The sequence below is a fragment of the Protopterus annectens genome, chromosome 13.part0, assembly GCF_019279795.1.
Source record: "Protopterus annectens isolate FY-2018-M chromosome 13.part0, PAN1.0, whole genome shotgun sequence".
In the NCBI taxonomy this organism is placed as follows: Eukaryota; Metazoa; Chordata; order Ceratodontiformes; family Protopteridae; genus Protopterus; species Protopterus annectens.
In genome coordinates this window covers 328,213,409-328,228,408 of record NC_056747.1, presented here as the reverse complement: position 1 = coordinate 328,228,408, position 15,000 = coordinate 328,213,409, and the positions used below count along the sequence as shown (strand labels likewise).

General features: G+C 40.4%; 1 protein-coding gene across 1 annotated transcript in view; it reads right to left on the bottom strand.

Moving 5' to 3' along the window:
• The window catches only part of TMEM161A (transmembrane protein 161A), a 111,051-nt gene extending 98,413 nt beyond the window's left edge, over positions 1-12,638 (bottom strand). Inside the window, exons 1-2 of the mRNA XM_044054823.1 lie at positions 12,478-12,638; positions 11,640-11,737 (exon numbers count right to left, since the gene is read on the bottom strand). Of these exons, the coding sequence (XP_043910758.1) occupies positions 11,640-11,737; positions 12,478-12,638 (259 nt within the window). The remainder of the gene's footprint in view (positions 1-11,639; positions 11,738-12,477) is intronic.
• Between the last annotated feature and the right edge of the window lie 2,362 nt (positions 12,639-15,000).

Below are 15,000 nucleotides of genomic sequence, written 5' to 3'. Positions count from 1 at the left end.
GGGCATACCTCTCAACTGTACAAATTTCCTCATACTGTCCAGATGTTTGCTTCATATTTTGGGCCCATTTAGCATAGTATTGTGGTAGTCTTGGAAAATACTGGCATATCATTAAAGACTGAAGTTAGAAAGTAATGACAGACATTTGAGTTTCGGACTTCTTACCCTTCGGAGACTTAATGCAACTGCAAGGCCTGTTCTATTATTACCGTCTAGGTTTGTAAGAGCAATATTTCATAACTGTCCCTATTTGTGGACCTTTGCCACACATTTCTTTAAGACTTTGTACAGATGACTTGCTGTGAGAGGCTGAGAGGTGTGTATGGGACTCCAACATTGACATCCATGCATTGACCTATGACTTTGCAGTTTCTCAGTCCCCCACATATACTGCAGAGAGTTTTGGCACCTTGGGGACTACTGTATATTCTGGGGCAGCCAGAACTTGGTGGACATTTCCTGTTGTCCCTCATAGCTGTCAGTTGTCTGCTGCTATCCCGGTAGCCCACCCCATTCGGTTGCATACATGCAGCAATACCATACATATGCTAACACAGTCTACTACTCCATTCATTTTTTAAGAAGAGTGACTTACCTTGTGCCTGCAGCAGTTTTGAGGACAGTGCTTCAGGGCTAACTGTCGGATGTACGTGGTACATAGCCTATATATGGTAAGGTACAGGTAGTGTAGTGTGTGGCATCCTTTTTACTGTGTGCGAGTCGGAGTGAGGTGTCAGTCTATGTTCTATGCGTTGCCTCTTTGCCAAGACCAGGGTGTACTAGGCATGCCTGCATCTGCCTACAGGGACAGGCTCAGGGGGTTCCTCCTCAGAGTCCCCCTGGGCCTGTGGGGACGTTGGCAATGGTGGGGGAGGGGCTGTGTCCCTTCCCTGTGATATTCCTGCCGCAGCTGTTTCTGCAGGATCATACGGTGTAGCATGGCAGACACTATGAACATGTGTGCACATGTGGCTGGAGAGTACTGCAGGGCTCCACCAGATATGTCAAGGCACCTGAACCACGATTTGAGCAGCCCAAACACATGCTCTACAATATTCCTAGTTTGTACATGTGCCTCATTATGGTGTTCTTCAGTGGGTGTGTGCGCATTTCTGATGGGTGTCATCCACAGTTTTAGTGCATAGCCAGCATCCTCCACTAGATAGCCATACAGGATGTCTGGCACAGCTGTGATGCATGCCAGATGTCAGAGTCATGATAACTGCCAGAGCTGCCAGCATACACACTGATAATGCCCTGGGCATTGCACACGACCTGGCAGTTGATGGAGTGATACCCCTGCGGTTGACGTAGACTCTACCCTCCTCACCGGGCAGTGTTTGATGTGCACGAGTCTATGGCACCAGTACCTATGGGTAGTGTGTTATATGATGGAAGACACACATATTGGTGGTCTTCTCCTCAGGGGTGTTGAGGAAATAAATGTGCTCACTGGCATGTGTTTGCATAACATCCAGGAACCGGTGGAGTACCCTGGATGCAGGTGCCTGTGAAACTCCCATGATGTCCCCAATAGGTCTTTGGAAAGTACCTGTAAGCTAGTATTCTTAAGGCTACACATACCTTTGCTTCCATTGGGATGGGTTCCCCTTTGTTGGCTCTGGGTCTGAGGTTAGGGTGGCACAGCTTGGTGAGTTGTTGTAGTATGTCCCTGTCCACCCTACAGCTCTCTACTACCTCCAGTTCATGTAGCCCCTGAAAGGTTACCCAGGGTCTAAACACTCTTCTCCTCCTCAGTCTGGGCTGGTCATCATCATCATCACTGACCTCAGCTTGTAGCATGTAGAGATGTAGCAAAGCAGCAGCAGCCCCTATCATTTTGTCACTTAAAATTCCCAAGTGTGTACTCCAATGTTGCAGAGTATGTGGGAAAAAATCAGACTGAAGGGTGTCTGCGTACTTTATACTGGTGTGCTGCAGATGCAGCCTATGTGATTGGTTGACTATGATACATTCCACTGGCCAGCTACATTACTGAGGGGTTTGAATGGACCAGTGTAAGTGGCAAAGGGTTTATTTGTCATTTATAATTGACTGGCATTTTAAGTTATTTCATTTTATTTTTGTTTTTTCCTCCAAGTTTCCTCCACTTCTAAGCCCAGTGTCATGCAAACCTGCAGCTCAAGTGTACGCGATCGCTCCAGTGCCTGCACACTTGCGCATGGCCCCAAGTCCTGTTTCCTGGATCACTCAGCAGCCATATTTTGAATTCGGGCCACAACACTATTCCTATATGGAGAATTGCTCCATGCAGGGTTTACTGAATTACCCCCAATGTCTAGAAAAGTACTCAACTGTGTATTTTTTTCTGCAGAAAAAAACAAACAAAAAAAAAAAAAGCACTAAGCAAGAAGAGGACTTTGGATAACTTCAATAGTGGTATCAAGATATACAGACATATGCATATAAAATCTATCTTGCTCTTGGCATATTCAAAGAAATGCTCTGACTTTGAAACCATTCTTTGGTCAGACTAACAATCTGCCCCCCTTTTAAATGCTACCGAAATTAAACTCCATGCCAAAAGACATTCACCTAGCTCATCTCATCACCCTGTGGGGCACCTAAAATATACAATTATACAGGTATCATGTACTGATGTTAGATTCCTTAAGTTTCTTTACAAATGAAAACTGAAACCACAATAAATAAAATCTGCAATCATCTCAGATTTGTGTACAAAATAGCATATTACCTAACCCTTGCATTTCACTATTCTACAGAAAATGCTGTGCTTATTCTCAAACTACAATACATCTTCTCCCTGTTTTTTGGGACTCCAAAAAATATCACCATATATCAACAAGCTCTAAATAAAATCTGTCGGTTTGTTAATCTTGTCAATAGCAAAATCCACCACTGGCATCTATTAAAGAGTATAAAAATCCCCCAGTCATGGACAGAGTCACTTTTTGCAGCAGCCATTTTTAAAGTTCACCACCAATTGTGGTGCAGAGAGGAAGAGTCTTGATGGTAACCTGGGTCTGATTAGTTTGAAAGTCTGGGAGTTAGTACAGAGAATTAAGGCAATGACCTGTTAATGAGTTGATTCTTGTAGTCATGGATGCAGGATTTGATACCTTTCAACTCCATTCCCCTACTGAGTCGCTGAGCAAGCCACTTAACAAGTGAGTGCTCCAGGGTCACTTATATCCAGATGAGTTACTTGGTTAACAAATAGAAAAAATACAGAACAAAAAAGTGAACTCAAGCTCTCTGCTGGCATCTTGGTACAGGTTCCAGTGGTATGCAAGGAACATTTTACAGCTCCTGTCTTAACATATACTGCAATTGGCAATCTCTAAAATATTTTCCTGTTCCGTATTGCCCAATTTTCTCCGATCATATCTGCATAAGATCAATGCATTTGTCCAGTCACCAAATGCTGTACAACATAACACAGGCAGACACACACACACACACACACAGTTTGCAGGATAAAGTCCCATAGTTTCAAATCATAACAGCAATCATTTTTCAGATTCAAACCAACAATTACAGTAGGCTTTACAACATTTCAAAATACTCTCAAGACTATTAAACAATGTATTTTCCAATGCATCCCTATAACACAGGATGATGCAGAATAAATCTGTAATTTCAGTCCAGCAGTTCCCTCCTATCACCTCACTGTCATCTCATTTTATAGGATCATAAGAGGTTACTAGATTAATTACCCTAGGGCCCCTACAAGCCTAGCCAAGTACAACCCCTGTTCCAAAGAATATCAAGGTATTATGCGGAACTACGTCAACAACTACTGCCCTGGTCCAAGAGGGACACAAGTGAAACTCCCGGGGTGAATTTGTGGTTTCCCATCCAATCATCCAATTTACACTTAAATAGGGTCAACAAGAGGGTCTGCTTCACCCCCTTGTTTGTTCCACAGAAGAGGCAACCTCTCCAGCAAGTCCTGTTGATGTCGCATACTAGGTTGAGTTCTCTAGAGAGAGTGCATGTTACCCCATTTGATTTACGAATGTGCAACATTTCCATTAGAGCAGACATCAGACTGCTTTATATGCAAGGTAGAGATCATCTCAGAATAGTCTGTAAGACACAGAGTATAGCGACAGTGATTTTAGTCTGTCAACATTTGACATATGCTGAAGACTGAATTTTCTTTGTACGAAAACTTTGAGGTCTTTCCAGTTGCTGCAGGTGTCTGTTAAGGCACATACAAAAGGTAGTATTGTACTCTATTATTGGTCTGATGAGAGAGTACGGGGGGGGGGGGGTTATAGCCTCTTTTGTTCTGGATGCAATGCCCTTACTTATGAGGTGGGCGATGCAGAAAGCCTTTCTTACCACTGTGGAGACATGATGGTCAAAGGAAAGGTTGCTGTCAACCTTTGTGCCCAAATCTCTCACCATTGATTGCATGCCTAGGGTGTTGTTATTAACTTGGTGATCTGCAGAACCTTGCCAAAGGGAATTATAATACATTTTGTTTGCACTGAGTTTTAGCCTATGACTTTGGCACCAGTCATTTGTTTGCAAGTCCCTCTTGTAGGATGTTGAAATAGTTTGGGGACTCCATGACTGCATTCAGTTTGCAATCAGCAGCAAACTTTGTCAGCCATAAGCCTTTTGTTTTAGCCTGTACATCCGAGAAGTAGATTCCAAACAACAGAGGCCCCAGCACAAATCCACGTGGAACACCACTGGTTACCAGTCTGCTGGTGATGATCGTCTCACCTATTTTTAACTGTGTGTGTTCTAACTGAGCCAGTTTGCAACACACCTGACAATATATGGGTAGATCTCCAGCTGGGTGAATTTATCAACGATGCCCAAGTGGGGAAGAGTGTCAAAGGACTTGGCCAGGTCCAGGTAGGCCCTATGCACAGATCTGCCTTCGTCCATGGCTTTGGTGACTGTCTCAAAGAAGTCCACCAAGTTCAAGAGGCAGAATATACCTTTAATGAAGTCACAGTGGGTCGGGTCGACCTTTTGAAGGTCTCATATCGTTGCTGATAAAGGCTCATGATTTTTCTTTCCATAGCCTTGCAGATTAGGCTGGTCAGTCTTATGGATCTACAGTTCCCGAGGTCTGTGGATGCACCTTTTTATGTAACTTGATGACTGTTGCAGTTTTCCATTCATCAGGTACAAACCAGTGTGTAGACTATAGCTAAAAGAGTACCCAACGGTGCAGCTAGTTCCTGTTTTGATCCATTTAGAACTTAGCCTGGGATATTATCAGGTTCCATACAAGGTGTTTTAGCTTTGGAGAGAGCATTTATGGCCTGCTACTTGGAGATGCTAGTTGGAGGGCAGGTGGTAGGGATACTTTGGGGACATGTGTCGGGGACTGGGGGGAGGGGGGTTTCACTGAACCCGTCAGCTAGCAGGTTGGCTATTTGTGCAAGTTCAGTATATGTAGTGCCATTAATCAGTTCTGCGCAGATCTAGATTTTTCCTTTAAGGTTTCTGATATAGCTAAAGAAGGCCTTATGATTACCCTTAGCGAAGGAAGCTAATTTAGATTCACAGTTAGCTTTAGAATGCCTCTTAAGGCATCTTCTTTACTTGTTTAAACCGAGGAGGGAATGCTTCTAGTTCAGAGGCCGTTCCTTCCTGCTCTTAGGTAGCAAATTTCTCTCTCTTATTGTATAACAAGTTAATGGCAGATGTCCACCAGGCAGCAACTTTCTCTCTCATTGTATAACCAGTTAATGGCAGATGTCCACCAGGCAGGCCTGTTCTTTTAGGATCTTGTTTTGATCCCATCAGGTACGCCTGAGTCAATACATTTGTACAGATGCTTATACAAATCAGTGGTCTAAATCTCAGTATTGGTGTCCATGCCATCAGTAAGGGCAGGGACTATGAAGCTATTAATGTTGTCATGTATTAAGTTGTAATTGGCTTTGCAGAAGTTTTTAGTCTAGTTGCTTCTAATGGGGGGTCAGATGTTATTGTTACTTCTAAGGAGACTGACATGATCAGACATCACTAGGGAGGGCTGCACACATGGAGTGGTGCAACAATCACCCATGCTAGTGAGCACCAGTTCCAGAATGTTTGGGCTCCTTGTGGTGGTGTCAACCAACTGGTTAAGGACATTGGAGTTGATGAAGTCCAAGAACCTTTGGGCAACTGTTAGTACATATACAATTTACCCAATCTACGGATGGATAAAGTCACCTAAAACCAGGGTGGTTGGTTGTATCTTGAGCGATTTAAGTAGATCCAAGTATGCAGTGTGGGTATCCTGTTTCATGGAGGGGGTCCTATAACTGGCAATAACCTGGAGAGGGGTCTTGTCTACAGTCAGTTGGACCTGGATTAGTTTAAGGGAATCCTTTTGTTTAACCAATCTAGAGGAGTATTTATCTTTTTTGAATATTGACGCTCTACTTCCTTTAGTTCTCGCACTTTCAGTCTGTGGTCTGAATGTGTGGAAGGGATTGTAACCTAGTATGGCCAGGGTGCTTTCCATGACCTTAAACAAAAAATCTCTGTGACTACACAGATGTCAGCATCTTCTAAGGTGGGGGTTACTTCCAGTGAGTGCAGTTTTAGGTTTAGACTCCTAATATTTAGCAGCATAACCTTGAAGTTGCTTTTTGAAGATATTTTTACATCAGAGAATTTTGTTGTTGTGACATTGCCTAAAAAAAGTACTATGGGGGAGGCAAGAGCCTTAGCCAGTAACCAAAATCCCAGGGGTGACAGATGAAGACCATCTCTGGTAAAGTAGCGTGATCTAACTACCATGTCATCCCAGGCTGACAGGTAATGGATCCTCTCAGAATGACACCAGAAACTAATCCAATCGTTGAAGTCAATCATTTTTTATTTATTTTGTGGTATCATTTTAGTTGAAGGTAGTATGCTGTTGAAGGCTAGGGACATACCTGCCCGAGACGCATATGCAGAGAGCTCAGTCATGTCTCTCTTCATATAGCCCAGTGAGGTACGTCTCAAATCAGTTGTGAAGGGATTTGAGTGCGTGTGTGATCTGGAGGATCCTGGCTCCTGAAAGATAGCTGACCGTAACCTTATTTTCCAACCTGGTGAGTGGGACATCTGTGTGTCTCACTATAGAGCAGTCTATGACCAAAAAATGTGGTGCTTTGTCCTGGGGATTGGTTTGGTGAGACACTTCTGCTTATGGTTGTGTGCATGTATTGAGTGCTGTAGGTACTGTATTTGGTGTAGCATGTTTGTGTTTCAAAGGTTTCTGGTGTTTAGATAAATTTCTGATGAGTACCACCACATACGATGGTTTGTGTGTTGATAGTGTGGTTTGTGCAGGAGATATAGTATGTCGGCTGAGAACTTGTTCAGTGTCACTGTTTTGTGAATGAGACAGCAAAGATTTCAAATTCTTAGCGTATATACACCTCTCAGAAATGGAGCTTGGGTGGTTTAGGAGCACTGGGTTGTCACTGCACATGAGCCAATTGCTACACTGCCTCAGGATACCCATGTCAATCAGGCTGGCAGGAAAAACAGAGGAGAATTAACCATCCATAATACTAGGTGTCAATTGGCTTACTTTAATGAGTGTGCGGTTTAATTGGGGGCACAATGCTGGGTCTATACTATTGGGGCTCTGAAGGGGTACAAGACCATTAGGGATTAGGAAATTTCAGTTAAAGTGGCAAATGGTATAAGAAAGCCCAGCTAATGTGCTCTCCAAGCAGCTAAGCGCAATTTTTAAGGGGCTCCTCAGTTGCAGCACAGGCAGCTTCTAAGGGAAAATATTTACTTTAGCTTTTGCATCTATAATATTCAATAGTTACCATCAGTGCTGCGTGAAGGAGGCTAAGTGGAAACAGATGTCGCCTTGGATTGCTCAGATGAAGACAGTAGAGCAGTGGCTGGTTGCCAAACTCTGTGGGGCCATGTTAAAACAGTTGCAAATCCACGCAAATGCGGGGCTTATATAGCAACTGTGAGAACCCTTTAAAACAAGTAAAGCAATTTTCAAACAAGATGGCGAATGGAAATACTCAACACTGAGCCTTATTCCAACTTTCTCCAACTCAGATGGGTCCTTTGCTTCACTCTTCTGCCACAAGGGTGCAGGCGGTCCTCAATGTAAGATGGCACAAGTACTAGAAAATACAAAGTGAAGGAAAAACAGTTTCAAACAGCCAACAGAAAAAACAGCAAATCAATTAAAATGGCTAAAAACAGTTAAAAGTAGGCAGCAATTCAGTAGTACACAGTTTAAAAATGCAGTACGGTGAACAAAAATACTTATTTTTCTGTAGATTTCAAATGATGCCTTGGATTTCATTTGGATTCACTCCAGAGATCATAGAGAGCACACCAGTCCTAAACACTAGGACTTTAGCATTATGACATGATGCAATACAAAACAGATGTCATCTCATACTAACAAAACATTAAACTCTACAAAAATAAATATAAATATTTTATTTTTACTTCTTTCTTGTAAGTTCTCATTCTGTGGCAAAAGATTATGTTTTACATCCCATAATTTTATATGCAGTACAAGTAAATATAAGACCATGATGTACTCCATAAGTATTACTCAATACTTACTTGCGTTGCAAAAAATCTATGCCTAAAATATATGAGCCAGAATGTGTAATAAGGGGATGAGTACAGCAGCTTCACTGCTAGGGTGGGAAAGGTGCAGCCAACTGTTAGGACTGATTTAATACACAACAGTGGAATGCTTTACTGTCAGCAAGAAGTGGATCATTTTTAATATTTATCCTATGGCTGCTTTAGACACAGTGTTGTTATTCTTTATAATCATTACGCCTTGTTAAGCAGTCAGGTATCTTCAACTTGCATATCTACTGTGCATCAAACTGGATGCAATACCGAAGACTCCTTGTACCAAATCACACAATTTCAGGTTTGGAGTGCAACATTACCATGAAGAATGTAGCTTTGTTAAAAGAGTGCAAGCAATGTTTTTTTTTTTTAAAACAATAACAAAAATTACAGCTGCCAAAATGAACACAGAACAAGGAATAAGATTACAATTCTGACAACACAGATGTCCACGGTTTATGCACTCTAATTATTCTACCTTTGTACTAATATCAAGAACAGTTCTAGAGGGAACCTTGGTTTTCCTCTGATGTTCTTGTGTAAACTCAGATAAGGCTTTAAATCAACTCTCAGAAGCAAGAGAGGTGGAATGGGAAACTCCATGCACAACTCTGGTCAGAAAATAAAAACACACAAACTTAAACAATACTAATGTTCTTGCATCACTGTTAAATTGTTAGTATTATTTTAAAATGTGCTCCACTCCAAAACGGAAGAGTATGAACAGCAATCATGGCATGAATTTTGTTCTCCAGCCAAGGCCATTTTTTTCTCTCTCACAATGCAGCACAATATTATATCCTCTAGTCCTTCTTAGACTGATGCTTTACCACAATTTAGAACTTTAGTAACTTTGTAGAATACATATTTTCTTTTAAATTACACACTTTAGGTTTTCTAGGCAGCAAGTCTTTAGAGAGAATTTTAAGATCATCTTGTTGTAACATGTAACATGGCTAATTCTCTTGATTTTGAGCAGCTAGTATCCATTTTCCCCACACTCTCTGCCATAGGTGCGAATTTTCCCTTCTAAAATCAATAAAATTAACAACTCTTACACAAGGATTATAACAACAGTCCAGGAGGAGCCTAATAAACTAAACAAAGTCTGCCATTCAAAAACTGGCCACTGTCACAGCAGTTACTTACAAAATGCCTAGATCTCAGTTGAATATCAGAAAACCAAAGGAAATGGATAAATGACTCACTCCTATGGGGCATTACGGGAAAAAGTAGCTTTGAGTGGAGAAAAAAAAGAAATCCCAAAATATCACAACGGATATCCCTGCCATAGTCACGAAGTGGAATTAGTACACAAAAATAAAACCAGTATATGCTTCAATTAGCTTTTACCTGCTGCTGTCCTTTAAGATATTTCAAGCACAAGTGTTACACAAAAGACTACAGACCAAAACTGTAAACTGCTAAAACAAACCAGTGCAGCAACAAAACTGAAAACAGCAAAATCCAGGAAACAAGAATATAGCAACAACTGAGCTAAACAAAACTAAGCATTTGCTAATGCAGAAGGTGTGGGAAAGTCACTTTTAAATATTGACTGTAGAGAAGTTAATGCAAACAAACAAAAATAACTGAATAAATAATAATGCTTCCTCAGATTCTAAATCTGAATTTCTTCTCTTCTCTGGCTAGTTCATCCCCTTCCACCAAACTTTTAGGATATACTTGGGCTAATAGTACAATTTGCCTGGTGGACAGGTGTTTCATGCTTTGCTAAGTATTGAGATATACAGAAATGCTAGTCTAGACTGCAGATAGCACAAGCTTCAATCCATCCTCCCCATATGGATAAGAAGACTCCTCCCTTCAATGTTGGCCTAGCCATAAGGAAATGGAAAAATTATCAGAATAAGACAGCAGTGTGCTGATCACATTCACTCTCCTCACCCCCCAATACTGTCAAGGAAATGGAAAAATTATCAGAATAAGGCAGCAGTGTGCTGATCACATTCACCCTCCTCACCCCACAATACTGTCAAGGTGAGTATTAGGCAATACACCATGTAAATGGCTACAGCTGGGTACCATTCATGTACTAATTGTGTGATCATACATCATCACCCTTAGCCTTCTCCTATACTAGCGGCTTGTGATCGTTATGGCTTTGCACAGCCCAGGCAGATCTTAATGCTCACACACTAAGGGGAGCATGGTTTTGTAGCCAAAACACGCATAGACCTAAGAAGGTAAACTTTTGTGAAAAATTCCAATGCAAAGTCCGGAAGCAGCCAGGCCTGATACTGTAAATATAAAACGGGTCCACAACCTAAGGAGGAGTCTGCAATCCATTACACTATCTAGCTCTGATTATTTGGGAAAGGCATCTACCAAACTCACTCACATAACATTTTTGTCATGAACTGGAAGTGAGCATTTAGCTTACAGATCACAATCTGGGCGAATATTCTCAAGAGACGACTAGAGAGGGTGTATACATATCGCCTACAAACCACACTGTTTACAAATATGTTGCCAGATCAGCAAGAAAAACACACACACAAAGCTACTTTCAGTGCAGCTGTTAAAGAAAGAATCTGTCACTTACCTCTACCTTTGTGAAACCTCCAAGTAAGGAGAACAGGAAACCTAGTCATAATGGCAAACCAGAGCTGCAGGAATCATGAATATGGACATTATTAAGGGACATTATTTACTTACAGTTATCTTCATTCCCGGATAGCATCTGTACACACACACACACACACACACACACACACACACACACACACACACACACACACACACACACACACACACACACACACAAAGCAACCATCAATCAATACTTCTGTGAAGTTGGAAGAAACACGATTAGCTGTAGAAAACCAATGCATACATAAGGGAACATGAAAACTTCACAGAGTAACTAAAGTTAAGGATAAAACACCCAAACCTTGAAACACTGAGAAGAAAATTTAAACAGTGGACCATCATCCTGCCCATACTGCAAATGACCAAAAAAGACAGGAAAAACATTTTGAAACTGAAGGAATATAGGTATGAAATTTTAATTTTAAACAAAGGAAGTATTAATCAAATGAAAAACAATTTACCGAGTGAATCCACAACAGATATCGGTCGCGTCTCCAAGTGCAGATCAATATCTTTTGGCACAGAGAGAGGTTTGCTTTCTGAAACATCATTCTGGCGCCTAAAAATCAGACAGAGAGAAAATGAGGAAGTACATTTACTGTGCGGCCATTTTCTTATTTATAGTGAACATTAGCAGTTAAAACTCCCTTTATACAAATACTCACCCAGATATAAATTCTGCATGGTTGGGGATATGTACAGGAAAATTAAATATCTACATTTTTTTTGCCCCTGTCTCTCTGACTGAAACCCCTAAGTCTACAAATGACTTCATCTCTATGACTTTTTTATTGTCAAAAAAAAACTGCATTTTAACAAACCACTTTCATTAAACCATCACTGTCAATAAAACATTTAACACTGATATCAAACAGCAAAAAAGTATATGCTTATAAAATTCAAGAGACAAATTATAACATTCACCAAAATGCCATATAAAACAAAATAAAGAACAATATTATAGTAAGTTAACAGTCATGATAATGAATCATTACACAGGGTAAATAATAGCAAAACCAGATATTTTTATCATAGAGAACAAAACATAAGTTTAGATGGTACTATGGGCACAGCTGCCTAACTCTCATTATTAGAGGTACGCATTACCTCTGAACTTAACCTAGCAAGAATCGTGGGTCCATGCTGTTCTGTACTTTTTTTTTTAATCCAGGGATTTTTCTTATCCTACATACCTCACCTCTCCACCTCTCTTTATAGTATGGTGACAATGGTACCACCACAATTTCCTTTTGTTCTTAGTGTGCTGCCCCTGTTCCTTTGTTTTGCTTTACACTACACCTCACTCTAACATCTTCTTTATAATCGTCTATACTGAACATCTGACTCGTTATTACATCTTTTCTCCGTCTCTCCATTCCCTTTCCCCAAACTATATACAAAAGTTCTACCACTTCGCTCTGTGTCTTCACTTGCTTTTTACTGCTCATTTTATTACCCATTTCTATTATAATCTTCCTTCCTCCTACAATTTCTTACTTTCTCACCTGTCTTAATTCCACTTCTATGCTTCCATTTCTACCATTTTTGTATGATTGTTCTTTCATTCTGCTACTCTTTCTTCTACTACTTGGCCTATTAACCTTTCTAGGTCCTTTTCTTTGGGAGTGTTTCATTTTTTCCATCTCTCCATGATGGCTTCCTCTCCCCAGTCATTAATGATATTATTTGCTTATCTTCATTTGGGTCCTTGACCTTGAACCCTAGCAGAAATAATTTTGGAGTGACCTCTCAACTCTAGCCATTTGCCTGGTACTAGCATGTGTGATGATATGGGCAAGTGTCAGCATAGCCAGCTGGAATACTGTAAAGAATGATATGTCCTTTGAATATCAAACTGATTTGTACAGATGGTTATGTTACAAATCTGTTAGAACTGTACGGCATTTGAAAATCAAAATGTGTTTGTGAAGTTACTGGTATTAAAAAATATATCAACAGTGGGTCCTGCTGTACAGAGAAGGAATATACATGTGAGACTGTATGTATATATGCTAGCAAATGACATTGGAAGAGAAAGGGTTAAACAACTTACTTATTACTGTAATTAAAATACTGTTAATTGGACAACCTGTTGGGCCATGGAAGTGCTTATCTCACACCTCTGATATTATGACTGGAGATGGCATGTCTGAAAGAAGCCTCTGTTCATTAGCTCAGTAAAAAAAAAAAAAAAAAAAAAAAAAAAAAAAAAAAAAAAAGAGGGGAAGCGCCAGGCACTGCCATAAACATTAGCAAAACTTTAGAGCTATAGCTTTTCACATCCATGCTAACAGACTGTCTGAAGCTACAAAGAGGAAAAGTGTGAGAACCTAGAGTCAGATGACCAGATGAAGTAATTCTGCCACCCATCTTGGAAATTTTAGATATTACAAAGAGAAATCACTCAGTATTGAGTATTCTGTCTTGGGTCTGACAACAAAGACCATTCACCATATCATCTGCCTTACTCTACTAAGTAGGGAATAGTAATTCTCCGAGATTCAGTACGGAAAATATAGTGAAACTTACTTTAGATATTGTTTTTCTTTATTTGTCTGAGTCTGTCCATCAGTGTTATTTTCAATATTTCCTGTGATTTGAACTCAGGTTTACTATAAATAAATATTCAGTATTTTCACTTTATTTTATTATTTATTACTAAATATATTTAAAACTTTTATTGTAGTTGGTCATTTTAGAAAATATTTAACCTTTGAGAGTGCTTATATTTATTTGGTGACTCTGTATGGGCCACTCCTGAAGGCCTAGCTGTCTTGGTCAACTATTATCATTTGTATTAGTATTAATATTACACAGAATCATTGGACAGCCTTTGTTAAGGGCCCTAGAGTAGCTGATTGCGGAGTGTCTGGTGGCAGTGATAACTAACTCATACTATGCCCAGAAGGGGGCACAACAGGTAAATCTGTGCCAGCCTTTCCAAGGTTTGTGTGTGTGAAAAATCAAATCTCATAATGTGTGTGCGTGTCACCTACTTGGAGCAGGGACATGAAGTACTGGTTTTAAAGAGAGGGTGCTGGAGGACATGACATGGACACTCAGCTGAAGACTTAACCTTATAGCTGTGCTACTGGGGAGCATTATTGGGGCCCTGGCCGGAGACAAATAAAAAGAAATCCAAACAATGAGCTGACTGCGTTCCCTGTGAGCTCTTAAGGAAAATTGTACTTGGTGCAGGGAGCTGCATCTGGAAATACTGTGTGAATCCATTTCTCTGAAAGGGAACATTCCCGACAGATGTAAATGGTGAGGACTGAGGCTCCTTGATCATTGGCCCAGATAGGGGTCGCTCCACAGCATGTTTAACAAAGTCTAGTATTATGTCAGTAGTTCACAGCTACAAAATATGTTTTTCCACGTGTCAGTATGCATGTAGGCTTGATTTACTGGGCATAGAAATACATGCAGAGACATTTCCATACAAAGTATCTCAAACTACATGTGATGGTAATACATCCTTGCAACCTAATCATCTCTTCCCTTTCGTCTCCAACTGATACTTTTATTTTCTGTTCCAATTTAGTTTTTTGTTTTTCTTGCTCTTCAAATGTTATCTGCCACTACGAGTTTTTAGCTGATAAAAGTACCCACACCAGTTTGTGACACACTCCCATTCACAGGAATACATTTCATTGGCATCATGCTAGTAGTTAGCTGGGGTGAGACTTAGGTTGCTGTGGTGTCATACAGCTGTGATGGAAGTTTCAGCAAGTCAAGCACATTTCCTGCAAGGCTGAACTACTATATATATATATATATATATATATATATATATATATATATATACATATATACATACAT